The sequence below is a fragment of the Salminus brasiliensis genome, chromosome 9 (genome assembly GCF_030463535.1).
Source record: "Salminus brasiliensis chromosome 9, fSalBra1.hap2, whole genome shotgun sequence".
NCBI classification, from domain to species: Eukaryota; Metazoa; Chordata; class Actinopteri; order Characiformes; family Bryconidae; genus Salminus; species Salminus brasiliensis.
In genome coordinates, this window is record NC_132886.1 from 23,898,524 (window position 1) to 23,926,447 (window position 27,924).

At 42.5% G+C, this 27,924-nt stretch overlaps 3 protein-coding genes across 8 annotated transcripts; 1 reads left to right on the forward strand and 2 right to left on the reverse strand.

Moving 5' to 3' along the window:
- Window positions 1–153: 153 nt before the first annotated feature.
- On the reverse strand, window positions 154–11,160 carry zfta (zinc finger translocation associated). The gene is made up of 5 exons (XM_072687924.1): window positions 10,612–11,160; window positions 7,553–8,074; window positions 6,229–6,570; window positions 4,453–4,899; window positions 154–3,476 (listed from the first exon to the last, which is right to left on the reverse strand). Exons 1-5 carry the CDS (start codon window positions 10,730–10,732, stop codon window positions 2,995–2,997), a joined length of 1,914 nt encoding a protein of 637 aa, XP_072544025.1. The 5' UTR covers window positions 10,733–11,160; the 3' UTR covers window positions 154–2,994.
- On the forward strand, window positions 10,423–20,893 carry LOC140562353 (uncharacterized). 5 transcript variants are annotated; one of them, XM_072687917.1, is made up of 7 exons: window positions 10,426–10,525; window positions 12,504–12,667; window positions 13,456–16,520; window positions 16,720–17,249; window positions 17,773–17,831; window positions 18,034–18,345; window positions 18,975–20,893. In XM_072687917.1, the coding sequence occupies exons 3-7, from the start codon at window positions 13,692–13,694 to the stop codon at window positions 19,055–19,057; spliced, it is 3,813 nt and encodes a 1,270-aa protein (XP_072544018.1). In that variant the 5' UTR covers window positions 10,426–10,525; window positions 12,504–12,667; window positions 13,456–13,691; the 3' UTR covers window positions 19,058–20,893. The 5 variants fall into 5 exon arrangements, with proteins under 5 accessions (XP_072544019.1, XP_072544018.1, XP_072544017.1 ...); XM_072687920.1 differs by lacking the exons at window positions 10,426–10,525; window positions 12,504–12,667 and adding an exon at window positions 11,933–12,485 and having other exon boundaries at window positions 13,456–13,689; window positions 13,940–16,520; XM_072687918.1 differs by lacking the exon at window positions 12,504–12,667 and having other exon boundaries at window positions 10,423–10,525.
- Window positions 20,208–27,917, reverse strand: ecsit (ECSIT signaling integrator). Of its 2 annotated transcripts, none has more exons than XM_072687926.1 (8): window positions 27,747–27,917; window positions 26,741–26,893; window positions 26,189–26,606; window positions 24,386–24,609; window positions 23,677–23,734; window positions 23,164–23,312; window positions 22,146–22,263; window positions 20,208–21,953 (listed from the first exon to the last, which is right to left on the reverse strand). In XM_072687926.1, the coding sequence occupies exons 2-8, from the start codon at window positions 26,873–26,875 to the stop codon at window positions 21,694–21,696; spliced, it is 1,362 nt and encodes a 453-aa protein (XP_072544027.1). In that variant the 5' UTR covers window positions 26,876–26,893; window positions 27,747–27,917; the 3' UTR covers window positions 20,208–21,693. The 2 variants fall into 2 exon arrangements, with proteins under 2 accessions (XP_072544027.1, XP_072544026.1); XM_072687925.1 differs by having other exon boundaries at window positions 26,741–26,905.
- Window positions 27,918–27,924: the final 7 nt, after the last annotated feature.

Below are 27,924 nucleotides of genomic sequence, written 5' to 3' on the forward strand. Positions count from 1 at the left end.
CAATTATCTAACCTGCAGATGATTTATTTCTGTAGTTTAACAGCATGTTGGTTGTCTCTCCACCCCTTTTTTTCCATGTTTTTGAGTTTTTCTCTCTTGGGGAGGGATTTGCAGAGGTCCTGTTTATCTTTGGTTTTTGCTTTGGACTCTTGATAATTAGATGTGATAACTAATCTATGTTCAGTTTGTTAGTTATGCGTTAAGTTAATCTTGGGAGCTTTGGAAAAAAAAAGAAGTGGAGGGGGAGGGGGGGATGTGGTCCCTGTAATGATGTCAAAGTGAAATTAATAAAATGGTTAAAAACAAAACAAAAAAGACTTACTGAGCTTGTGTTTTCCTCTTAATCAACAGAAATGCATGCATTTACTTGTGTATTTTTATTGTAATTACAAGATTTTCATCAGCAAAAAAGCAGCCTGCCTTGACATTAAATGTACCATGAAGTTTATACTGGAAGGCCTGTGTGGAGCTCAGGGCACGGAGATCTTTTTTCTTTCGACACAAAAAGCTGGAGTAGCTTTGGCCTCCGTAATTACTGACCAACATCATCTCTGAAGTCCAGATTTTAATACTAGAGTTAGGCTAAAAAATGAAAAAGGTAAGTGCTTAAATAGGGAAAAGCCATCAAGTTCTCAACTTCCATTGCACTGTTACTGAACACACTTGCCACTTAGATACTCTTAACCAGCACTGGTTAAAGGAGAAGTTTGGCTCTAATTAGCATGATTTACTCCAAATGCAGACGATCAGCCAAGACATGTCCAGTAGCTGAAGTTTGTTTCATTATTGTACAGCAGAAAATCACATCTCTGTAGTTAAAAACAAACCTCGCAATTTTTCAATGCCCCCAAAATCGCATTTCAGTTTTTCCTTTGATTCACACAGATAAATCACAGTGGTTTCTGCTAATAAACAAATCGATAAACAACTAAATAAACTTTTTTAAACAAATAAATATATGAACTTATTACACTTCTTTTGCTTTTTGATTATTCATTTGTATGAAAAATATAAGACTACCATGTAATTACCAAAAGTCCTAGTCAAGCATTTGCTAGCATAGCATCTCCCTTCCTAACATAAAGAATCAATTGTCCGATGTGCCACATGTCTTGGCTAAAGGACTGCTTCTGGAGTCAGTGAGAAAATGTTAATTGGATTTTATGGGGGAAGCAAAGTTGCTTGCTTGTCCGTTCATTCACTTTGCCTTCGTTTGAGCTGCAATTTTACTTTAATTCAGTTGCATCCTGTGGACTGAAGTTTATGGTCAGGCCACCAAAAACATGCAAACTCTGAAAGACAAAGGAAACCCAGAGGAAACACACACATACACACACACACACTCCCTGAGACATGGACTCAAGTCCCTCGTTTCAGTTATGACAGCAATGTGGTTTTCCATCTTCGTTAATCGTCAGTAATCAAGACTTCCAATGACCTTTTGGAAAGCACATGCTAGGGCTGCACAATAAACACAATGCTCATCGTTTCTGTGATGTTCATGCAAATGAGCCCCAACCAATCGAGGCTGGATTTCCCAAAAGCCTCTCAGCATGAAGATGATTCTTAAGCGGTGGCCCAGAGCTCAAACTGAACGCTGTCTCTACTGATTAAGATTTGATGATCCTTTGGGAAACTGACCCAAAAACGAAAAGTGTTCCTTGAGCATCTTGTCTAATCAGTGTTTCTGTGGACGTTTTGATGAACGGGAATACATTTTCCAACCAAAACAAAGTGATGGATTATGGGTATCTCATGTCCGTTTAGTGTACATCGCTTGTACACTATATACTACAGTGCATTGTGGGATTGGTAATGTGCACTTAAAATTAGGCACTACCTTTCGAACACCACTAGAAAATGGCTTAACCCAAAAGTAGTGCACTATATAGTGAACAGGTTTTAGACACAGCTCTGAAGTCAACTAATTGCCTGTACCGCTAGTACAGAAGGCAAAGTGGGCGGAGGAGGGAGATAATGGCCGCTGTTTTTGCTCCATAATTTGGGAGGGTGAGGGAAAATATGCTTTGATATTATGGGTTAATTATACATTTCCCAGCCCTGACACATGCTGACTTACCCAATAGTCAGCACATTTGGGTCAATATAACGGAGAAACAAGAATTTGTCTGTTAAATTAACGGATTCAGCTCAATATGGCCAAGGATATAAAGTAACAAGGTAAAATATGTCCACTTGGATTATATATATTGACTTTAATACACTGTAAGGCGTATTGCAATCACAGTATATAGAATTATATTCGCAATACCAGTATTTTGTCTGTATTGTGCAGCCCTACCTACTTAAAAGGTAGTATTTCAACATGAAATTCCTCATCTGTCATTTGCAAATTTGCGTAAGAGTATATATGAGGTGGTACAAAGAAACTGAAAGAACTCAAAGAACTGTTTTCTGCACACTCCGCACACAGCATGTGCCTCATAAGGTGCCATGAGGTCCATGCTCCATAAAGGTTCCCCCGGCACCCGTACCCAGTGCTTTCTTAAGTGCAGAATGTGTGACCCACTGCAATGCAATAGCCCATGCAAACCAATGCAAACTTCAGTACATTAACCCCTGTAATTCTGCAGCAATAACAGTCTTGCCAAGGACAGTACTGTACAAACAAGGATGCTTTGAAAAGGTGCTTGGGGGGGAAAAAAACTAACAAAAAAAACCTTCACTCAATTCATCCCATTGATGTTGTTTCTCTGAAGGAAGCACATTTACAATTCTCCATCTTGAAGCTGGATTTACATTAGCAGGGCATGCACTGCCTCTTGTGTTTAACAGGTGATCACTGCTTGGTCATATGACCTTTTTCACAGAGAGCTTTGCTGTGAAAAAAAGTGCAAATTAAGTTTCTAAAACTTACACCCCCTCCCCCCAAAACAACAACAAAAAAAGAGCTGTGGAGATTTTTTTTTTGGCTTGTTCCAATAATCAACTTCCTGAGCGAAAGAAAACATGCCACACCCCACTAATGTTCAGTTAAGTGCTATAACAGACAGTCTGTTCAACTTTAGCTTTAGCGTTAGCATGCGCGCCATGGCTGTGATCCGAGGATGAGAAACAGTCATCGGAGTGTACGAAGTGCAGGGCGGTCTGGTTGTAGCTCTGGAGAGCCTGCTGCTTCTCCTCCGGGCTGTAGTCCAGCGAGCGAGGGTGCACCTGCTGGATGTGTCTCTTGATTGTGCTAACCTTCAGCGTGGCTAGCGTGGCCCCGCACACCATGCAGATCAGTCCGTGTCTCCTGCAGTCGTAGTCCATGAGATACTCCATGCGCCAGCGCACCTGGTAGTTGCGCCGCTGGTCCTTGCCGGGATAGTGTGTGTGCCTGTGCGGTGTAGACGCAGTCACTTTCCGCTCCCTATCTTCTGTCTTGATGGCGCTCTGCTTGGTGGGTTTCATGGCTGACGTCTGTGTGTCTGCAGGCAGTGGCCCAGCAGAGGTATCGCCGGGGATGCCTTTTTCTAGAAAAAGAGAAGCAAGATGTATAAAAAATGCTGCAGTTCATTGCTACTGGGCTACTGTGCTATGTAACTTATGTACAAACAAATGGCACAATGCTAGGCAATCAGGCTTCACGGCTGTGGGAGCTCAGACTCATCGTGTGATGAATAGAAATCCAGAAGAAGCAAACGGGGAAGGGATCTGCGCTAAGCTAAAATCTAACACTAACTAACCTCCACACTTCCAAACTAGAGCTAAACGGACATCAGAAGGGAATTGTTGGCTTATTTTTTATACTGGTTAGACCAGTAAAATCGAGCAGGGGCTAGGCTTAAAGCTAACCCAGCTTCAATCTCTTCAGCTTGATAACCACTCATTGCACTGAGAGGACACAATGAGAGGACAGTATCTCAAAATATTCAAAACACTTGACAAACCCAGAGGATGAAATACACAGCTAGTAACATCACATCACGCAGTGTGAGCTTCTGCTATTTCTGATTAGATTTGCAACAGAATCAGAAGCTGTGTAATTCGTTATCCCCTCTGCTATACAATCTAGCATCTATAATAATAATAATAAAATCGCCCCAATACTGATAGGCCTAATGTCTAATTCATATTCATATTCAGATCTTTTTAACAGTAGTAACTGATCAGCTGAGATTTGTTTGGTGTCTGAACTTTGCTCCACAAATCCAATATAATTCAATACAAGTATACATCACATAGCCAAAACAATAGCAGCCATTGTTAAGCCTGACATTTCCCTCAATTTTTGTACATCAGTATGTCTGAAACCACACAAGCAAGTGGTTACTTTAAAACTCCATGGAGTTTGAGCAAAGTAGGTGATGATGAGGACATGCCGGACTAACTGGTGGGATATAAGCTTGGTTTACGGATCTTATCTGGATTAAGAGGAAAATTAAAGAAATTAGATTTTCGGCCAAATTACTACCTCATCCTCAGCCTGTGTAGTGTGTATGTATTTACCCTGTTCTGTCTGCATGGCTGACTCTTCTGTGTCTTCTTCCCCTGTCCAGGCGCTGGCTATATCTTCTCTCTCTCTGCGGCTGAGATTGGTGGTCTCTGGGTGGCGATCCTGGATGTGCTTGCGGAAGCTACTTACTCTAGCTAGCGGCAGCTGCTCCGAACACACCATGCAGTAGCAGCCCGGACTGCTCGGAGGCCCGAGTGCAACCAGGTAGTCCAAACGCAGGCGCCAGGGGCACCCGTTCTTCAGCCTCCTGTTGGGAAACTGATGAGGCAGCATGTTTGGGTTTTGAGCAGCACCTGGTGGTTCTCCTTCACCTCCTGCATACGGCTCTGCTTGGTCCTGGAGAGGGTCCATCTCCGAGGGGAAGAACTGGACTGTGCTGTCCACTGTCAGATCTTTGGTGTCTGGCTCTGATTTGAAATAGTTTCTTGAAGGGTCTGATTCTGTGGTAGATTAGAGGGATAAAGGGGGAAAGGAAACACAATGGAATCTACTATTAGAATACATGATACCTTATATCTCACATCTCCTGGAGATTTACTGAGTTTGGTTCCAACCACCACCCTTAAGGACAAGGGTTGGTGACTATGGCTGTACTGTGCTGTAGCTCATCTAGCCTTCCACCTTTCGCAGTTCTGTGTCTATGGCTAGTCAAGCCTTGAACCAAGAAATTAAGGCTGTTTATCTAATAAATAGCCTTTCTTTTTCTCTCAGTTTCACATGACTAGCAAAGGATTTGTTAATATATCTGTTTATATATATAAATATATATAGGTAAAATATGGCCCGATTCCCAACAGACAACGATAATACTTCTTTTGCAGCCTGAAAATAACAAAACAGTTATAGTTCCTGAAGCAACATTGTGGACATCCTGCATGGTCCGTTCTCAGTAACAAAGGCATCAGGTTTATTTATATGTTCCTTAGATGTTCCATGACATACGATGTTGGATTTTGCAATACAAACGCAGGCGCTCCTATGAAGGTCTTATTTGTGCAGTTGTCGCTGTGCAGTGGAACAGTGCACCTCCACTTCAGAGTCTGCCAAATCTTCCTGAAGGTCTTTTGCAGTCAAGCGAGGGTTCTAAATTTGCCTTTCTATGGGCACTTCTCACAGAAAGTTTTTTTTGGTCTTTTAGACCTCAACTTGACCTCCACCATTCCTGATAAATAACATTTCTAAATAACATTAAGAACTTATGAAACAAACTTCTGAACCCTGGAAATGCTTTGCTATCTTCTCATAGCCCTCACTTGTTTTTTTTTTTTAGAATTAATTAGTTTAACTTTCAGACTGAGAGACAGCTGCTTAGAGGAAGCAATCTCTTGATTGTTGGGTCAAGGTTTAAGGAGTCATTTATAAAGCCTTGAAATTCGCATCATCTGGCCTTTTCTAACGATGACTGTGAACAAGTCATAGTCCTAACACGTTAATTACGGTCTAATACAAATATGAAATCTTTTGTTTAACTTTTGTTATAAAATTATAATAAAACACTAATCTTGCTTAAATATTAAGAAAATAATGTTTCATCATTAACTTTGGACATTAAATTGTTGTCTACTCACTTTACTATTCATACTAACTAAAATTTTGACCAGGGGTGCCCAAGCTTTTGCATGCCACTGTATATCATCCACTTACTATTCCATATCTATACTTCCCTATCAATCATTGTATCTTTCTTCTTCACAACAGCTCTTTAATATCTCCTTTCCTTTCTCTCCTTCATCCTGAAAATGTCCTCACTGTGTATATTGTTCTCTCACCATGGGTTTGCGCCCAGGTCTGCAGGATGCAGTGCTTCTCTTCTGCACTGTACACCAGTGAGTCTGGGTGCAGCTCCAGCACATGGCTCTTGATGTGGTCCAGGTGAAGCGATGGCAGCGGGCAGCCGCACACCATGCAGACCAGCCGGCCCGCCTCCGCCTGGTACTCCATCAGGAACTCCTGCCGAAACCATGCGTGCAGAGAGTCGTTTAGGTAGCGCTCCAGCATCTGTGCAGATGGACCCTGAGGCTCTTGGACTGATGAGGCTGGTGGAGAGGCACTCGCTTTGTTGACTTTTGGCTGAGGCTGACGCTTACTCGTCTCAGCACTGCTGGGCTTGCCTGAGGGTGGAAAGAGAATAGATCAGAAGCATCTAAGTATAGGGTCCAACTATAAACCTATAATGAGCTGCGTTGGGAATATGTTGACACATTAGAAGAGAGATTTCCAACCTCAACTAAATTAGCAAGGGCTCTGGGCAGAATCGACTCTGAAAGCTTAAAAATTGCCCCAATTCTGTCAAAAATGCCATGTGTCCATTCTTTTTGTGTTTTCTGTTTTAGGCGATTTACTGAGATGGCACATGAAATGCAGTTTTAATGGCTGACATATCAGACCATGAAATATTGAATAAAACAGGCCTCAATTAATTTCTGTTGTGGCCGGACGTTTTCATATACATGGACGAACATCATGGCAATATTGGGCTTTCAGTGATTTCTTTGAACTTAGAATTTGAACTGAGAATATGCATCCTTTGTAGAAACCAAACAAGAATTTGGTGCTCACGTGTTTTTGGGACAAAGTTCAGGGTCAATCAGGGTCACAAATATACATACACCCATTTAGATTATTAATTCAACAAATGGTTGAATTCTCTGTGCCCGCATAAAAGAGTTTTTTGACAGCAATCAATCATCAGTACAACCAATTGTACATGGGTACAAGTTATGGGAATGTGCAGTCACTATGCAGTGGTCTGGAAAAAGACAGAAACTGTCACCCTCAGCTGAAAGGAAATTGGTTCAGATGGTCAGGAACAACCCAAGAACCACCAAGGCACAAGCATGAACTGGAAACTGCTGAAACACCAGTGTCACTGTCTACAGTCAAGGGAGTTTTACATCGCCATGGACTGAGAGCCCGCCCCTAGAAAAAAAACCCAGATCCAACTACAAGCTTGACTAAAGTTTGCAGCTGGAAAATATGTGGTCAAGGTGTTAATTAGTTGTTAATTAGATGGTCAGCTGCACCACTTGTGCATTCCAGTGTTCTAGGACCAGGGTTGGGAACCACTGCATTAGAATATATAATCATCAAAACCTGTAGAGTGCTTAGCACAGTCGAGCGTCTCCTCCGGCTCTGCAGCAACGGCTGGGTCTGAGCAGAAAGGTCTCTGGCTTTTCTCCAGGTTCAGATGGCTCTCCCAACCTGAGCGGATCACCTCCTTATCAGATGCACTCCAGAGCAAGGAGTCAGGATGCTTTTGCCTAATATGCCTCTTAATAGTGCTCAGTTTTAGTGTGGCCAGCGAACTCCCACACACCATGCAGATCATACCATGCCTTCTGGGGTCAAAGTCCATCAGATATTCACTACGCCAGTACTCATGGTAGTAGCGGCGGTGGTCTCGGCCAGGGATTCGGCTGTGGCCGGGACGTGATGCCCGTTCGGGTTTGGCTGGGGTGGGTTTCTGTCCAGATGGGCCAGGTATAGGGGACAGGAGGAAGGGGGAATTGGGGCTTTCAGAGATGCTCCAGTAGCTTGTTCCAGGAGAGCACGCGGGAGGGACAAGACCGGCTTGACTGTCATCTCCAATGTGTCCATTGGTCATGTCGTCTTCACCTGAAACAGAAGAAAGGCAAGCCTTTAGGAGCTAGAAATTACCTAGATGTGATAATAACATTGGACAGATTAACACACAAGGAGGGGGACACTAACTGCCAATTTTGTAATGTCAGCCCGTGCTTGATAGCGTCATACTGAGTAATTGGGGGAGAGGGCGGACCATACAATTATGCCACGAATGGCTTCTAATGAAATGCCCATTGCCCCAAACATATGTGATTGACAGAGACCAAGTCCATTAGTCCTGAGGCCGTTTGCCTCAGATGTTTTAGCATACTGACCCTCCTTTAACACAATGGAGCAGGTCAGGATTATGTGGCAGCTTGTGCTGATGAACTTGTAACTGACTAAAATTCAGGACACACATCTCCAGAAATCTTTCCAGACTCCTTTGCTGATTACTCACATGGCAGGAATATGTTCATAAAGAGCAGAAAAATAACCAGAATTAAGCAAAGCACATTCTTTTCACTAGACTCATAAGCTGTCTGGAATTGATATATGGGCGGCTTCTGGGAGGCTGAACTTGCGTCAGAGGAACTGTAGGCCAGGGTTCATCAAACGTGTGGGGCCGGAGTCCAGCAGTTTAGAGGTTTTGCTACTCAAATACATCAGGTAATTACTAGGGTTAGTTGCTGTGTTTAAGCAGCAAAATCCATGTGCATGTGTGGACTCGTGTGGAATTCATGGCCCCTGCTGTAAGCCAACAGGCCCAGAAGGAAAACACCAAAACATTTAGGGAAACATTAGAATTTTCCTAATTATTAAAAGCTGAACGTGCCCCACAATGGAAATTGGAAATACATTTTTTTCAGCATAGTTAAATATTAAGAGTTTTGTACATGGAAGTGACATAGAATGATCCTCAAACACTGTCGTCTCCTCTGTGAAAGGTAAATTCAGCATAATCAAAATGTAATTTTCTAAGACAATCTTATGTAATATGTTCATCAGGAACACTAGGCTAGATACTGGAAAATATGCAACCTTGGGTCACTATGTGAATCAGTCCTCATAACTGTGGTTTTGTTTATGCCTGGGTCTGCTGGGTGCGACAAAATCAAAGCCAAGGACGCGAGCGGTAGACTAGCTAACCCTAGCAGACTGGCTGTACCACCTCTTCATCTAGCTAACTGCACACTACACCATCAGGACAGTAACAAGATTCAGGAATAATTACAAACAATGTGTTCTTGTTACGGTGCTAAAAACTAAGCTATGCTATGTGTGCTATATGCCTTCTGTGTGAGCCACTGTGGTGCATCACTGTAAACCAGCCAATTAGAGCAGAGCTTAATGAGGCAGTCTGTCACAGTCTGGTTAAAAATGGGTGTGTAAAAACGCACCTGGGCATTTTTCACCCTGCAGATTACAGCATGAATGCATCCTTTAGCACCTTTAAGATGAAAGCAAGTCGGAGAAATATGGTAGGGCAGAACTGTTCACAGTGGTGGTGATAATGACCCTAAAAGCTCTGTCACAGAAAGTCATTACATGAATTCTTTATGGCCGTTTTCCAGAACCCAGAAAGGTTTCTCTATATGGACTTAACTTGGCCGTCCATGGTGGAGATGGTGACCAGAGGACATTCCAAGACAAATAGCACCCAAAGAGAACATGTGGTAGATGTTTCAGATCTACCACAACTGTATCGCTGTCGATATTACTTATTAAACCTGCCTCAGGAGCTCCTGGTTCAGTTTTACACAACCATCACAAAGTCTGTCATCACCACATCAACTGGCTCTGCCACCACAAGATAACCGCAAGACCTGCAAAAAAGACCACTTGTGTTAACCTGCCCACCCTGCTCGACCCAAACACCTCCTGAAAAAAAAAAAGCAAGCAGAGAAAGTCATCACTGACCCAAACGTCTTTCCTTGCACCATCACACTTATAACCACTGCTGCTCATAAGAATTGTGTGTGCATTTTAATACTTAATATTTAATATTTAATCAAATTTAGTTCACAGATGTATGCATGTGTGAATGCTTACAGCTACTGTTTGTGTTTACTGTCATGTTAAAAACAAAATCCTTGTATAAACAAACATTCAAGGCCGATTAAGCCTGATTCTGTCACAGAGACAGAGACAGTGTCCACTCTGTTCGGTTAGCAAATCAAATGGATTTTGTTTTTTAAAGAGCAAATCTGACTTTGGGCTTAAGTTTAACAGTCCAACTGAAAACCCCTGCTGTGTCAAACATTCCTCAGGGGCGATCCAGGACCACTGCAATGGAGGGACCATCTTTTTTTCCACAGGGCCACAGCGTGCACACCAGGCGGCCGCTGGGTGGCGCTGCGCGTCGCGGCAGCAGCAGCAGCATGGCACTTCGCCTTTGTTTATAGTGGAGCCCGTGAAGCGAGGGGCCATGCTGCTGCTGCCTGCTGCTATTGTTCCCCACACGGATTAACGCCGCAAACGCAGGGCTCATCGACCCCCGAGGTTCATACCGTAGGCATATACGTTCTTTTCCTTTTTATTTATTTCAATTATTATCATTATCATTATTCTGCATCAGCCGTCTTTACCTGCCGAGGGCTCCCCTGCTGTCGCCTCCCCTTCCACGGCTCTTATTATTAATGAGAGCGCCTGTGTGTGAGCCTCTGTGCGCTGGGGCTCCGGCTCCTTGGGCTCTTTCTCCTCCTCCATGCCTGCCTCAGTGCTGCTCCAGCTCGGCCCTCTCCGCTCGGCTCCGGCGCGGGGCTGTCACGAGCGCACAGATTCGCGGAGGCACGCGGCGAACGCTTGTAAAAGCACGAGGAAGCCGCGTTCGTCCATATTACATTAGGATGTGTGTGTGTGTGTGTGTGTGTGAGAGAGAGAGAGAGAGAGTGTGTGTAACGTTAGTAGCCGCTGTGTCTGCTCGCGTGCCCTCACCGCTGTGCTGGCCTAAACAACTTCAGCTAACTTTTACGTGCCGCCGCGAGTTTCTGAGTTGCTCTCCGCTCCTCGTCGAGGTATTTGTCGAGGAGGTTTGGTCAGATGTTGGGGAGGTCCGGGCGGCCTCCTGTGTGGGTTTTTTCAGCTTCTGCTTGTCTTCAGGGTGGGGAGCCGAGCTTGGGGCCCCTGGGGCTCCTTAAGGGGCTCCTGGGTAAATTTAAAGAGACAGTAGCGGCTCCGTATGGGGGCCAGTCAGCCCGCCTGTGTTCTGCTTTGTTCGACTCAGCGTGTGTCTGCAATTACCTTCATAGCGCTGCCTCCCTCACACCAAATGACCGGCTAACGTCGTGCGTTTAACAAAATATAATATTAAATATAATAATGTTGTATTTTTATATATATATAAAAACAAAAATCCGTGAGTACGGTCGTCTTGATAGTAGTCCTCATCTGCCGTATAAAAACACGTCTGTGGGACCTGAAATAAACCTTTAATTAAACATTTAAGATGATAAATGAAATTAGCTTCAGGTGTGTCTTTTCCTCAGCTGTGTACACCGCTATGACCAGCATATTTTAGACCAAATACACAGCAGATTATCTCTTTTAAATAGCATATGTAGTGATAGACTTTTAGTATTATTATGATTAACAGCAACAACAATAATAATAACAACAACGTTAATAGAACTATATAAAAACAACAGTAATAATAATAATAATTAATGAATTGCACCTTTTTATACATATAATGCGTATATGAAGCCCAAAACGCCTCATATAGGCAAAATTACGTATGTTTGATTTGTGTATGTTATATATAACAAAAATATGCATATTTACATACGAAGGTATAACAGAATATGTCGCTAAAATGGCGTAAAAATAGGAATAAAAAATATTATTATATTATATATATTACAATATATTATAATATTCAGTAAAATTGAACTAATAGGAAAAAAGGTTGGACACGTGTTATCTAGTTTATATTATCTTGCAGTCTATAAATGACGCTGATAATCAGTTTCTCGATGATAATCAGTGCTTTAAAATCAGGATTTTAAGGTTGACCCAAAATAAGCCCCGTTAATCAGTCCGTTACACCTGCTGACAGCTGAACTCAGTGGTCCGGAGATACTGTCCGGTGGACCAGCGCATCGTCCCCTGGGTGGGTGAGGTACTGCTGCTTTAAGAGCGCTATCTGTCTGTGTATTACGCAGTACACACACACACACACACTCGCACAGAGGCACACTCGGTAACAACAGCAGCACCAGGGTCCCATGGCTGTTACAGCCTGGTGCTGTAAGCTGCACGGTGGCGACAGAAAAGGCTGAAAGGCGGTAGTGGTCGCGGTGTTCAGACGGCGTGTGTTTTACTGTCGCCCACTGAGCGCTGTTTCTTCCAACATGACGCCAGATCCAGGTTCAGCACGCAGGCGCAGCAGACCGCAGGACTGAAGAGGAAGAAGGACTAGTCCGGTTACAGATCAGGCTCGACTCCAAACGCTGCTCTCATGGTGTGTTTACCCCCGCAGGGGTCTTGGGTGCTTGTATGAACCTGGTCGTATGTTTGATGTGATCTCGTGAAATCAGCGAGAGACGACTCGAACCGGATGGACGACTGATAGCAGTGACCGAGACACACGGTTTAAATGACGCCCCAGCTTTCCCATGTCAACTACATTTGTGATGGTTCACGGTATCCTCTACCTTTGCTGTTCTCTGCTCAGTAGATAGCACAGTTTCCCATATCTTTCTTTCTTTCTTTCTTTCTTTCTTCCTTTCTTTTCAACCGTGCTTCACACTTCTGCGGCTTGGCTCACACAGCAGTACTGACATTTGACTGTTATGATTTTAGTGTTTCATGAAGAATATGATGACAAATGAGCCTCATCCACCCCTGTTTGGTGGCAGACCTTTTAGACCTTTTCTTTAGTTCGGTTCGTTGTGTCAGGTGTGAACACTCCACCATGCTCAGCGAACATCTGATCTGTGGTCTGCCAAAGGTCATGGTATCGGTGCCCTTTTAAGTATAGCCTGATTTAGTTCACCGCTGTTTCATACACGTTAAGGCAGATCTGCACCAAATGGGAGCACTGGGAGGTTGCTAGCATCAGAGCATGCTTACCTCGTCTTCTAGCAACCTCCCAGTGATGGACGGTTCTGCTGTAACATTTGAGTCTTTGCAGATAGATGTTGATGTAGTTCCTGCAAGTCCAAACATGGGCTTGAGGAGACTGGTGACATTAGAGTGGGTTGTAATGATGGGACCCAGGTCCCAGTAACAAAGTATGTACTCTGAGCACATGCCGCCTGGAACCCACATAGCCCAGGTTCCACCCATGTGAGCCCCACATGAGCATGTTGGCCTGGGAAGCATTCGGTAAATCTGACATGCCTAAGATTAAATGTCTAGTTCATTTTATTGTTATGCAAGTTGTGCCAGAGATGAACGGTCAAAAATGATTGTTTTTCTTTTTTGTTTAGTCACAGGTTACTGCGGAGTTCCTGCTTCTTCAGACAAAAACAACAGAAACTATGCATCCATCATCATCTCAAGAGCAGCATTAAGTGGATCCAGAGTGCAGGGCAGCTGCAAATGAAGGAAAATGTGACTGAACAGCTGCTAATGCCCAGCTGAAGGACAAATTTATTACAGCAGGGTTTAACATGAACACGCTTGGTAAACTGTGGTGAGGGACAAGTGGAAAAAAATAGCAGGTATGTCCAAGACAAAGGCCATAGATAGGCGGCGATATCGGCCCGTATCGGAATTTGATGAAGCCACTCTTGCTTGCAAAAGGGAATACTGGAGGACAAGGAAAAGGGAGCAGAGAGCAAGGATGTCCTTGGCCAAGCCTAAAAGTCCAAATATGGCAATATGTAAACCTGCAGTTACAGTGTCGTCTCAGACAAATAAACATGTGCCAGTCAAACCTCATTCCCAGTTTACTCCTTCTTTTCTCCATAGTAAAGGACCATACCAGGTTGATGTTACACAAAACCTGACCACCTCATGTCGTTTCACACCAGAAATCAAGGTCGGGACAGAAATAAACCAAAAGGACACATGGTGTGAGAAGATGAACCTCAACAAAGTTGGACACCAGTTCCCCGAAAATAGCACAGACTCTACACAGGACTGTAAAAGCTTGACCTCTAAAGAATCAAATGTAGATGCTTCCATGGTTAAGCTCAGCGGTGTACCACCACTCCCCAAGAGTTTACCAGTGCCTAGAGCATGTGTAAAAGTACATGCAAACGTCACAGAAAACCGACGGACTCCGAACCGATCGTCAGCCTTTAACGGCAGCCTTTCGGACAGTTCTCAGCAGTGCTCTGTATCCAGGTTTACACCTCAGTGCAACCAACAAAAGAAGCCTCAAATTAAAATCTGTCTACCACCCAGATCCTCTGCCTATGGAGAATGTAAAGTTTATACTGACCAGCACATCCTAGCGGGAAGACGTGCCAACCCACATAGAATAGCATGTGCCTATGTTCCAGAATGCAGCACAAGCCAAGGCGGAACCACAGACGTACCCATGACCGAAGAGGAGAAGGCTGCAAAGCGCAGGGAGAACTGGCGTATCAAAAAACGAGAGCAAAGAGCAAAACGAGCAGAAAAGCTAAAGAAGGACAAAGAGAGGACCCAGTGTTTTGAAAAAGGACGGCAAGAAATAGGGAAGCTTTCCTGTGTTGCTCCGACACGTCCTTTACACTCCGTGAACACAATGGCATTGAGGGAAGCCAAGCAGCCAAATGCGGTGAAGTCTGTTGATCTACTACCAAGTGATGGAAAACCTGTTCATTTTACAGTCAAAGTGGGAAGTGATGTTTTACCACCACGTCAGAAGCAATCTCCTTCTAAACCTCCTTCAGCAAAAGTAGACACACAAGGGTCAATGGCCAAAAATCTCTCTCTAGCTTCAGTCAGCAGTACACACCACCTACAGCACTTGAAACCAGTCCTGACCCAAAATCTTCGTTTGCCCATATCTTCAGGGGTTTCTCTGTCTTCAAGTTCTTTCCAAGCAACTAACCAACCTAAAATCCAGCAGCAGAAGTTGATGCATGCTCAAAGGAGACAAAGCTTACCACAGTGGAATGACCGAGTGGAGACAGCTGAGGAGCGCCACGCTAAACAGAGGGAATACTGGCGCATTAAAAAGCGGCTGCAGAGGGCTAGGCTCTCTGTTCAGATGAAAGCCCATATGAAGGAGCGGGATGCACTTAAACAATGCCCAGCGCGCTACCAGGGCAACCTTGAACAAGTGCGCAAGACTACAGGCAAGATGGGCTTCCAGAGAGTGCTGCAACCAAACAGGAACAAGCTCATTAGTGCCTCAGAGACAGTGAATAATTTAATCAAGGAGGATGGAACAATATCCGTCTCTGTCTCAAAGACTTCAGCTGAGATACCTTCAGCAGCTGCAAGTTGCAGTGTACGTGCTGTAAAATCATCACACCCAGCTAGTCCATCAGCCCTACACTCACAAAGGCTAGTCTATGTCAGAGCCAGGTCTGCTGTACATGGGATTCCAAATAGGATGAATTCTACAGGGAATATTCACCAAAGGTCTATTGGTCAGAACACTTCAACTGTTGCTCCTGTTGTCAGGACAGGACTTGCTAACAGTAGGACACATGCTGATATTCCTAAGGGCTTGACAAAAGCATGCCAGGCTGTAGAGCCAAACCAGCAGGACAGAACAGGTTGTAGAGGGGAGCTGAGGAGTTCTCATGCTTCTTCAGGACTTACCCAAAGTTCAGACTTGGTGCCTCCTGGTACTATAAAACAAGAACCCAGTTATCCTTCAATAGAATCGGTATATTCACTTGCCCAACAAAGTCACAATATGGATATCAAAAACGTCAAACCTGCACCTTCTCCTCCTCTGGAGACCAAGGTTGCAAAAGAGGTTGCTTCAGGCTGTGACAACCAAGCTACTACTCTCCTAGTGGTGGCCTCTATGAAGAAGCTTCTGGAAGAATCCCTGAGCTCTGTGGCCGAAACTCAGACCTCATCTACAGGTCAAGATGTGCTTTTTCCCTGCAAAACCGAAGATGAACTCTCTCCTCAGGAGACTGAGACTAGCGTTAAACCTGATCTTACTCCACAGCATGGGTACACTGACCCCTCCATAGACGTCAAACAGAGCCCACCCCTTTGTCATTCTCCCCCTCAGGCCCCTGACTTTTCAGCTGAAGACACTGTCCTTTCATGCCAGGGTTCTGTGCTTCAAATCCCTTGTCCCATCGTTGCAGAAAGCCCGAGCCCCAGCCAAAATTCAGAGGGTAGGACACATAATCTGTCAGTGGCTGTAGGTGTGAGGCCTGTACATAGAGGCACCCAAGCACACAGTGGCAGGAGAGCAAGACTTCGACACGGTGGCCCTCCACAGGCATGTGGAGGTCAGCAGCAGAATGAGCGCAGTGAGCTTCAGAAGAAGAGAGAGTACTGGCGGGTAATGAAAAGAAGGCAGAGGGCCAGAAAGGCCAAAGAGAAGGAGAGAAGCAAATATGCTGTACAGCATAAACAGCTTTTTCAGGTATCATGTCTCTTATTTCAACTTCAAACTAAAGATTTCTTTAATCAACTAATATATATTCTCTCATTTTTGATTATTATCTTTGTTTACCCTCATGTCTCCTTTGTGACAGATTTGCACTGTGGTTGTCTATCCTTAAATCGGAAGATCAGATAAAACCTCTGATCTGTTTTAACGGTTGCCTTATCTCATCCTTTAGCCAATACAGAGGAAATCGACCAGCTATCAACTCCATCATCCGTCTGTGACTAAGCTGGGGAGTCACACGAACCGCAACGACCATGCTGTCCTACCTGCTGTCCCTCCACGTCCCGCCCGGCTTGTGTTGAGTCCCACTGAATCAAACCAACAGCCATCAAATGGGAGCAAGACTACATTTTCAGAAACGTCTCAGGTGAAAAAATGGCAGCTCCAAACGTGTGCTCTCACCCCATCCACCAGACCAGATACTGTGACGTCCACACGGATCATGAATCATGTAAAGCCCTTCCCTCCTCAAATGCAGAACAGAAGACCCTGCATGACCAATTTAAGAACTAAACAAAACCACTTTAAGGCGGCCGCGAACCAAGGGCTGGATCCAGAAGAGATTCTAAGGAGGAAGAGGATGCAATGGAGAATAAAGAAGCAAGAGCAAAGAGCAAGGAAGGCAGCGCAAGAAAGAGAGCTCAGCCACCAGGCAAAACTCGGGCTCGACTTGTACAACAATATTACAGAAGTAGTTCAAAGGTAGGTGGATAGATGGACCTACTCATGAGTCTTCCCGCCAATCATGCGGTTTAAACATAGAGCAGTGTATTAAAAACTACCTCTAGTTATTTATTTTTGATTGGGCGATTGCTTTAGCGATAAGCATATGTGTAATTCACATTATATATGGAAATGAAACTAATTTATGTAACCAACAGGCTTATTTAGAAGGCTTTTTGAACTAGGTGAGGAATTAAAGACTGCATGCATACAGCAGGTACAACAAAGGATAGGTGTTAACAGAAAATACATGAAGTGGTCTGGAAAGTGGAAACACCCAGGGAGAAGGAGGAGCCTAGAGTAACCATGATGCAACTTGTTTATTCTTGCAACATTTTAAATGGTTGCAACAACAGGGTGTATGAAATTGTCTTGGTACCCAAGAGAAAGGAGAAGGTGTATACATGCTACAGATCACTCGGCTTCATAATAATTAACAATGATTTACTAGCTCTGTGTGAGAGAGTTAATGTTTTTGCTTGTTCTTTGGTTTCCATTGCAGTACTCCACCAGACAGACCAGGCTACCAGCTTGCACAATGTCAGGTTACACCGCTTAAAGGTATTGTACTCCAAATCTTAAAGGGGGAAAAAGCTTCCATAACACAAAATCATTTGTTTGATTCTGTGCATGCTGTTTGCACCATCATTCCCCTCCTTGTTTTTTTTAAGTTTTTTTTGACACTCTGAATTTATTACATTGGTAAGTGTCATAAGTCTCAAAAACTATAAGCCTCGTATCTGCTGTTGGAATTTCTTTCCAGATGAAGCAGAGCTGTTTTTTGTTCCTGATGATAACGGCTCAGAAGAGCCCTTATCGGAGGCCAAGTGGAGGAGCACCTACCTTATGGATTATGATCCCATTAACCAGCTGTTGGTCTGCATGGTGTGTGGGGAGCAGCAGTACTGCCTCAGTGTGGAAGGGGTAAAAGCTCATATTGAAGAAGCCCACCCAGGCACCCTGTCTCTGGATGAACAGGAACGCAGTCGCATCCTACAGGCCTGGGATGAACAAGTAGCTATGAGAGAACGCTTCTTCACCAACCAGCTTTGGCAGCAGAGTGGTGCCCTCGAAGGTAGGAGCAGTTAATTAGTTCCAAATGATCTTTCTGAATAAAAACGTATGACGAATATGTCAAGGTGCAGACACTCTGCACTGCTCATGAAGCTCATAATAATCAGTTAATGAGCTGGAGAAAATGGTGCAGTGCTGCAGAAGGTTAAAATGGCTTAGAGGAGACATTGGGCAATTGGTCTAAGATGAGACTGGTATAATAAACCCAACTTTCAAATAATGTTGGAATAGTAGAAATAGTAATTGTGTTTACTTGTGCTCAGAGTGAGTGCCCTAGTATTTTCTGGGAATTAGAAGGAGCCTGTAAAAACTGCCTGCAGCAGTAGGCTGGCAATGAATTACCACAAATTCAGTATTACGCTGTTCAAGATATCAAAATCCTCACAATTTCCTGACACAATTCAGGAACTGTCCAATAGTTTATAAATGAGGTTTGAGTTTAAAGGTTTACTGTTCTTCTAAGTAGCTTACAAATGAAGAATTACCACTATAGTCCATGGTAACAATGGTCCGATACACATCTGGCCAGTATAGGAGTAGCAGTTCTTTGTTTAATGGGACTTGCACTGGCACAAAACACACTTTTCCCATATGTAACCAATATATTGTGGTTTATTATCTTCTTTCCAGAGAAAAACACCACACACACAGCAGAGATTGAAGTGACTCTGGATGCAGAAGACATGAAGCATACCAATGCACGAACGTCTTAAATCACCATCAGCTTTAGAAAGTTCTGACCTCTGTTCCATGTGAGACACACTGTGCTCCCAGTGCTCTACTTCACCAAGAGAGTTAAGGAGTCCAAACCTTAATTGTTAAACACAAAAGCACAGAGGAGCCTCGCAGGCCTATTCTTATGAATCTGGGTAAGCATGCTGTATCTCTGAACTGCCTTAAGACCTACTTCCCTCCTTTAAGCTCTCTTAAAGAGAGACCTGCCATGTTTTTTTCTATCCTTCTTAGCCAAAAAGAGGGAAATGTATATGTATATAATTTAATGAAAGTTTATACATTTAATGAAGGTGTCAATTTCAGATAGCCTGATAAGCTCTTTAGAGTTATTGAGCTTTCATGACCTTATATGTTTTTATGAAACATACTGTAAATCTCTTAAGTGGAATGCTGTTTCCTCTGTTCTCTCTGCTGGTTCTTTATTTTATTTTTTCTAACAGTTCCTTCCTCTTTAAGCTGTTACTGTTTCATACTGAACACATATGCACACATACCTGAAGATGCTGTTGTATCAGCAGTCTTAGCAATTAACAACTAAATAAATGTGTAAATAATGTGTAATATGCATTTGCAATATGTTGTACATTCTTATTTGTTTTACTGGAACATTTCTGGGAAACTACTGTGCCTAATATATACACTATATGAACAAACGTATTGGGTCACCTGACCACAATTCAAGGGTTTGAAAAGGTTATCCTGCAGTTGTTGGAGTAGCACTCTCTTCTGTCCACTGGATGCTCTCTACTAGGTTTTGAAGCATTGCTGCGAGAATTTGGTAGAATTCAGTGACAATAGTGTTAGTGAAGTCAAGATGTTGGATGATCCCCTACCCCACCTCACCTCATCCCACACGTATTGGATAGAGCATCTTCATTCTAGAGAACACAGTTCCAGTGTGAGGCGTGGTGCCAATAGGTTCATGTTTATCTGCTCCAGAGTGTCCTATTCTATTTGCAATACTTCTCTACAGGGACAAGACCAGCTATGTATGTGCGCACATTTGTACATCTATACTAGCTGAATGCATTTGTTAGAAGGGGTGTCCACAAACATTTGGACATATAGTGTATATACAAAATGCATTTCCTTTTGTGGTTTGCATGTTAAGTAAGTTGTACAAGTCAGTTTTTAAATTAATTTAAACTTTATTAAACATAAGCAGTTCTTTTTTACTTGATAAAGCTAATGATGAGCATGAAAACTAAGGGACTTTCAAGTTGTCTTGCTACTGTTTAGCATAATCAGTGGGTTTCTGTGGGATGGATTAGGAAAGGAATAGATAGAATAGATATGTGGTTAAAAAGTGCATTTGGGTCAACATGATGTTCTTCATTAAGGTTGCATGGGCAGGAATCGGATGTATCCAAACTAGGACCACATGTTAATGTGCCTCAGATCAGATTTTAAAAAGATCAGACTAGAGTGTCCACTCTGCTCTGACCAAATCCATATGACGTTCACATTACCAGCTCCTTTACCTGAATGGAGGATGAAAAAGATGTTTAAGGGATCTGAAACAGAATGCACTCTGTAATATGCCCTTATAGACAAAAAAAGCAGTTGGCCTTGACAAGCCATATGAAATTCGTGTGTAATTTGACCAACAAGGTAACGTAAACTGAAATTATCAATAATTCCAAACTGCTATAATAGTGTTTCAATTGAATTTGGTTGTTTTGAAATGATGGTGGCTGCCAATACAATATTTTCAGTTGTATTCTTTGTAATGTGATTTTTATTTCCTACTCACAGCCTTTTCATATCTATTGTTCCAACTTTTCAAAAGCTAATAAAGAGTTTTCTACTGTCAAGCAGGTTTCACTTTGCTTTACATAATTAAGAAAACATTTTTATGCATTCCCAGTTTAACATGAACAGAAATGCCTGTGATATAGAAAACTACAAAAAATTTAATTTCATGTTTGCTCTTTCAAAAGTCGACTAAAGACCATTTCAAAATGCTGTTAGCGCTTCAGACCCTGTAGCATACACTTCTTTCAAAACTACAATAGTCATAATTAACATCAGTTTCATCTGCCCTAAAATAGAATTTGGGTGGGACTCCAATTTATGACATTCAAACTGTTACCAAAAAAAAATAAATAATAAAAATTGCACAATGATTAATAACTGCTCAAAAAAATGTAGGGCTCAAGGGGCCAACAACAGTAATCACTTGAATGATGTACAAAGAGGAAAGAAATCTTGCATCTAGCTTTTATACACGGTCAAGTAGCTTGTAATTACAGATAACATGCTTGATCCATTTTAAAATCCACAGAATCCTCGCAGAATATAACGCTTGGCCCAACACAGTACTATGATGATTTATTTGTCCTCAGCACAGACATTTAAACGGTATAATTAACTGTTTTTACTTAAAACTTTCAAAATGAGTTTTAAACACTTCCAATACAAGATTGAGATTGCAAAATGGTGGTCAATATCTATGGTGTTCTCTAAAATCACTTGCCTTGTTGCAAGCTAAATAACCTTTCTCTTCTCTGGAAAAACAGAAAGCAAACACTTTATCCAGGCCTTGACTACCTTGATATATAACACAAGCATCTTTTTTTACCAGCCAGTCCGAGAAAAGGCTCACTACGGCCAACTACTGCTTCATCCTTTGTGAGTACTGCTGGTCCTCCTCTGTGTTGTGCTCCTGTTCTGTTTCCGACTGTGTATTTTGCTCAGAGCTATGCTGCAAATCTGCAGCTGCCTGGATCTCCCTGGGCCCAGACTCCAGGCGAAACACTGTGGGAATCCGTCCCAAGATGGGGTTGGTCTCCTGCAGGCCAGAGATCCACCGAGCGAGGGTAGCCTGGTCATTCTGACCTACCATGCACATTGCATAGACTGGATCATCCACCACTGGCCATGAAGAGATGCAGCAAGATCAGACATCAGTCATGTCAGCCAATAATACACATTGGTTTAAATGGACAAGGTAATTGACAAGATGAGGTCATTCACACTGATAGTCCGTTGAACCCAGTTTCAGATCCTACTACTAAATCATGTACGTGCTTTGAAGTATAACTGTGCATAACAGTTCAAGCTTACCGTCATCCACGTCAAAGGTGTCATCATCTCCCAGGTCTGTGGTAAATTCAAAATCAATATAATGGGGAAAGAAGAGGCTCTGTTGTGGACTAACCAGTTCGAGATCAATCTCCAACTCCTAGATGGAACCCATAGAACAGAACAGCTTAGCAGAAGGAAAGAGAGTGAGATCGGTTTGCTTGCTTGCACAAGATACCCTCAACTATCTAGCATGATGCTTAGCATGAGCAGTATTTGAAGATCTTAGGACCCTATGATTGTAAGATATTCACTGGTAGCCCAGGATGCAGCTGATAATCATTAGGGATCAGTATTTGAACTACACCAATCAGCCATAACATTTGCACCACCTGCCTAATATTGAGTCAGTCCCCTTTGTGCCGCCCCAACAAATCTGAACATCCGAGGCAGGGACTCCACAAGATCTCTACAGGGATCCTGTGATATACTGCACCAGACCTTTAGCAGCACATCCTGTAAGTTGTGAGGTGGGACCTCCATGAATCACATCAATATACTTAGAAGCCAACAATCCGGTTGCTAGTTCACTGGTTGTCTTTTCTTGGACCACTTTTGGTAGGTCCAAGAAAAGACCAGAAACACCCCACAACACCTGCCTGGTCGTCTAGCCATCACAGGATCACAGTATCCTTATTCTTATGCTTTTTCCTGTTTTTAACACATCACTCTTAAGAAATGAGTGTTCACTTACTGCCCAACATACCCACCCATTGACAGATGCCACTGTAGAGGAAGATAATCAATGTTTTTTCACTTCACCCATCAGTGGTGCTAATGTTATGGCTAATCTGCATAGTTTTGCTATTTGAATACAAACAAACAATAGTTAATAACCCATTCAGAGAATGTTTAGATCATTATGAAGGAAAATGCAGATGCAAGATATGGCCACCTACACATGATAAGCTGTTGGACAACAGTTCACTGTAGCTCTGCAAAACGCTGAGTATCTAAGTATAATCTTGTAACCTTGTAATATGACATTTCTTAACATTACCATCTCCTCAGGAGGAATAGGGTCGGCCCTGAGCAGGTAATAATGAACACAGGTCTTCCTAAGCCACAGGGGGAAGGGGCCCTCCACAAACACTGGTTTGTCTGGGTTATGCCTGGCAAGCAGAGAGCTCTGGTCTGGGCTTTGGATTCCTGTTAGAAGGGCAGAGAGTTAAAGCCTAATGAAAAGGTTTTAATCCTTAAAGCAACTCACATCTGACCCTCATAAGTCCATAGATGGGGGGTGTAGATGCATGTTGTATTTACTGAGTTTCTAATGCCAAGTGGAATAAATAAATGAATAACAGTGAGTCCAACTTTTACAGTTATGACACTTAAGTGTCCGCAAATAATTAATGACAGCTTTAAATTAACCAAATTCCTTCTGGCTATAGAACCAATATGAGAATTGTAATATCAATGCACTGGCAATCTTTGCTTAGATACAGTTTAAAATAAAACATTTGCCTGTTTATATGAATGCAGCTTGATTTAAAAACAAAACAAAACTCTGTACCTAAAATATATGGCTGGGTGATCTCCTCTCCTGTCTCCGTGATGTCTGTCGAAGGATGCTTAAAACAGACACATAGAGAAGGTGAGTAAAATGTCCGAATAGCACAACATCTGAATCACAACGATTGGCTTAACAAAGCCTGATGATCATTCTGCTGTGTGGCTGTAATGCTCCCGTTTGCTCCTGCATCTGTGATGCATCCCTTTACTTGCAGTGTTTATTTGGTAAATCCACATCTCTTTCTTTATACTAGAAACAGTGAAAGCAAAGTCTGTGGTTTGGTTCTGGTTATGTTTGTGACACATTGGTAACTAAAACACTACAAAGTACAGGTCAGCATATTGGACCCTACAACTGCCCTGCCCTCGTCCAACTGCAGATCCACTGAAAACGGAACAGTTAGTGATAAAGTATGAAGCATGAGCTGTAAATTACTGAAACACTGAATTATGTGAGCCATTCTCTCTACACATGGCAGTGAGAGAGAGAGAGAGAGAGAGAGAAAGAAAGAAAGAGAGACACAGACACACACACAAAACTAAGGGAAGGGAACAGGGAAGCAGTACTCCTAAATCCACTACAGATCCCAACTCCCAACAAGGATTACAGCTTAATATTTCCTGGTAAAACCTGACCTGGTAAAATTGTACTCCATATCATGAAGCTTTGTTCATATAATATATAATATCTCACACATCAGTTAGATTACCTGATAAACAGTAATTCGCGCATCCAGGTCATTAGCGATGCGGGGGAGACTGAAGCGTGCGAGGTCAACAGGGTCCTGCGGGAGCTCGTGGGGCACTGGGAGCGGGTTTGCGTGTTTAAATTTGGGAAACCAGTACATCATGCGCTGATACTTCCTCATGGGGTGACTCTTTTGTCCAAAGATCTGAAGCAGGAGGGACTTTGTTTCCTTGTTAGGCATGACTCCTGCCAGTACAAAGATATCAAAACACATGAAAACTCTGACAATGAAACTCACATGTCCATCATTGAACACATGTTCTTGCAAGTGTCAATCTTTGTGTATCAGTCACATGGAACCACTGCAACTTAAACAACTGAATACTGTGTAAAAGATAATGGTGAATAAACCAATAAAAATGGCTTAAAATGACTAAATTCGAGATGGTAGAGATTAGGCCTGAGCGGTACGGTAAAAGTGTTATATCATGATATTCAAGGACAAAATTCACCAGTCGCTGCAAAATTTAACATCTGCTGCACTGATATGGGAACATCTGGACAAGGATTACTGGATTACTATTACAGATCACTTATAAAATGTGTTTTACTACAGACAGGTTTTAAATGCAATACATTATATAGGAACTATATGCTGTGACCACAGAGAAACTCATTTACTCATGTTCCCACCCATACAGCTTCACCCAGTTTAACTCCGCCCAGTCATAGTGCAATTCTCAGGACTCCCAATCAGAACATGGCTCATTTGTATTTTATTTACAGTCTCAAATAAAGCCCGGCTTAATTCTAAAGTTGAGTTGAGGCTGGAAAATGGTTCTGTGAAAATGATTCATGACAGTGTAGTCATGTTTTCTAGAATATAAAACTGCACTCATTTTGTTAGTCGTCCTCAACGTACATGGACAAAAAAAAATATTAGAAAATATAGCTTTTAAAAGCAATTATTCAATTGGTTTATGTAACTATACTATTTTTGGGCCCCTGCAAGATGACAACAGCTTCAATTTGCTTTGGTGCATTTTCTGAACCCGTTTCTGATCAAAGAAATCTCCCATGGGGAAAAAGCTGACCATGTTGTCAAGTGGTGACTGTGAAGGCCACAGCAAATGGGTTACATCACTGAATACTCATGAAACTATTCAATGCCTCCTCAGGCCTTCTGGATGGAGGCACTGACATCACTCTAATCAAATTAGAAATGACAGCATTATGCTTCCAGGAGAATTTCCACCCACCCGTTTGTGGTCTTGTGGTGGTCCAGGACCTTATTTAAGATGTTATGTAGTTTTTTACCCCTAAATTCAGACCCCAATTTCATTGACAATTCCCACCCACTAGCTAGGACTCCCCCTATCACACAATGCTACCTGTGCTATGCTTAGGGATTAGCATCCTCTAATATCTCACAGTAACTCACAATCACTGTACAACTGAGCATTGTGTTCAGTGGAGAACGCCAACTGCTGTTGCTCTGTTGCTCCAGCAAACAGACGCCTGCACATGCTACACTGAATAATGGGGAACTGGCCATCATACCTACTCAAAGACAGCTCATTATGCCCACTTGGGGACTGTGAGCCACGACTGGCTGTGGCATCACGGGGAATTAAAGTCACAATCTCCCAATGACTGGGCCAACGCTAAGAGAGTTGTGCCACTCAGGAGCTCATGAAATTAGGTCATATTTCATTAATTTAACCACAAAATTCTGTGTTTGTTGAATTGCATGCTCATGATAGCCTCAGCATAGAAACTCTAAAATAATAAGCAATTATGATGACCAAAGGAAAACACAACAAACCATGACTTTCCATCTGCTCCAGCACCTGCACGCCACACTCTTGCTGCTTGGGGTAGTGATTGAACATCCTCTGAATAAAGTTAATTGGCACAAAAACCTCTTTGGGAAACACATCCAGGAGTTTGTTGTAGACAGTAATGTCCCGTTGTACTCCGAACTCCGGCATTTTTTTCAGAGCGGCGTATATAAACTCCACATGTCCACGCCTTCGGATGTCCTTCTTTTTGAAGACCTCAACCACTCTGTTGAAATTGGCTTTGTTTTTTGCATCCTTAGCTGCTTGCTCAAACGCGTAATCGTCATGTGTGACCAAAGACTTGTCCTTGGTCTCATTCTCGACTATTTTCAACAGCTCTGCTTCTGCACTGTTGGGCTTGTCCTTGTAAACTGCCGAACCACAATGAATCCATCTTGGCTCCTTAAAATAAAGAACATTTAAAAAAAATAAATATATCACAAAAAAATAGCTTCTGCTTCACAGTACGCTTTATCTGCAGTCTATAACAAGAGCTGGTTAAAGACTAGTTTAAACTGTCAGCGGTAAATACTAACTTGACCAATGCAGAGGCGTGGGCTTGAGGGCTGCAGGAAAGTTGCATGAAGACAGCTGGGCATGACTGGTGTCTTGATGAAAAGGGGGATCCACCCAACATGCTGGGTTCGCAAGAGAAGCCTGACAGTATTCATGGTGCGAGATCAACCTTTCTGTAGAGAAAACTGACAGCATAAGATTGCAGATTACTTCAGTTAAGAAACATTACTACTCTGTCTGCCCCATCAGGTTCAGCCATGTCAAAAGTAAATGTTTTTGTACTTAGTAATTGTATGTATGTATTTGGCTATTTTATACAATTATGTAGTTACATTTAACAAACTGCTATAACATTGCTCAGACATAAATAATTAAGCTATTATATTATGCTACTCATATCTCTTTTTTTGGTTTTTACTTTGACAGTAATGAATCCAGCAGTTATTCTTTACATTGTGTCAAAACTTCATGTCAAATGCATCAACAGAAGTGTTCCTTTTTACATTGACTTCCAGTGAAGGTTCTTTTTAGGGTAACCTGTAAGAATCCTCCTGTAGATGTATGGCATTATATGAATACAGCTAGTTAGTTCCCATCATGTATATACACTTTAATCCTACATTAAACAGATATAGCTTGTTATCATATATATAGCTGGCTGCCCATTATTAATATATAGCATGACATTAAACTTATTTGGCATACAATTTTAACGACATGCATTAGTTTATTAGATTATTAGTTTGTGCTTTTTAAAGATTAATCTAATCTACTACAGCTATTAGATTCATGCAGAAATGCATGTATTGTTAATATAGCTGTGACATGGTACAATTAACCAATATGTAATTATGTAGTCATGATATAGATATATAGAACACGTGTATAACTGAATGAATGAATGAATGAATGAATGAATTTTAGGATGATATAGCTGCTTAACTCATACAGAATATTGTAGGTGTCGTTAATACACAGCTATGACACTACAGTTTTACAGGCGTCTGAATCTCCTGCTGGTCTTACTGGTTGATAAACGGGCTGGTCGTCCAGATCCAGATCGGAGCCGGTCAGTAAACCCAGGTTAAAAGGGTGTCCTGTCTGGGACAGTTCTTCTGTCAGAAAGCGGTCTCCAGCGGTCACGTCTCCTCACAAACACACCGCCATCAGACCACACTTCAGTCCGCCCCTGTTCTCTGTCCCT

What these genes read in the sequence shown, in the direction of transcription:
- LOC140562353 (XM_072687918.1), top strand. Translation starts at nt 13,692, where the DNA reads ATGTCCAAGACAAAGGCCATAGATAGGCGGCGATATCGGCCCGTATCG. An exon ending in ATTACAGAAGTAGTTCAAAG is followed by an intron (nt 17,250 to 17,772) that starts GTAGGTGGATAG and finishes TTTCCATTGCAG; the next exon opens with TACTCCACCAGACAGACCAG. An exon ending in TCAGGTTACACCGCTTAAAG is followed by an intron (nt 17,832 to 18,033) that starts GTATTGTACTCC and finishes ATTTCTTTCCAG; the next exon opens with ATGAAGCAGAGCTGTTTTTT.
- ecsit (XM_072687926.1), bottom strand. Translation starts at nt 26,875, where the DNA reads ATGAATACTGTCAGGCTTCTCTTGCGAACCCAGCATGTTGGGTGGATC. An exon ending in CGCGAATTACTGTTTATCAG is followed by an intron (nt 23,735 to 24,385) that starts GTAATCTAACTG and finishes GTCTGTTTTAAG; the next exon opens with CATCCTTCGACAGACATCAC. An exon ending in CACCTTTGACGTGGATGACG is followed by an intron (nt 21,954 to 22,145) that starts GTAAGCTTGAAC and finishes CTTCATGGCCAG; the next exon opens with TGGTGGATGATCCAGTCTAT.
- zfta (XM_072687924.1), bottom strand. Translation starts at nt 10,732, where the DNA reads ATGGAGGAGGAGAAAGAGCCCAAGGAGCCGGAGCCCCAGCGCACAGAG. An exon ending in GACCTGGGCGCAAACCCATG is followed by an intron (nt 4,900 to 6,228) that starts GTGAGAGAACAA and finishes AATCTACCACAG; the next exon opens with AATCAGACCCTTCAAGAAAC. An exon ending in AGCCATGCAGACAGAACAGG is followed by an intron (nt 3,477 to 4,452) that starts GTAAATACATAC and finishes CTCTTTTTCTAG; the next exon opens with AAAAAGGCATCCCCGGCGAT.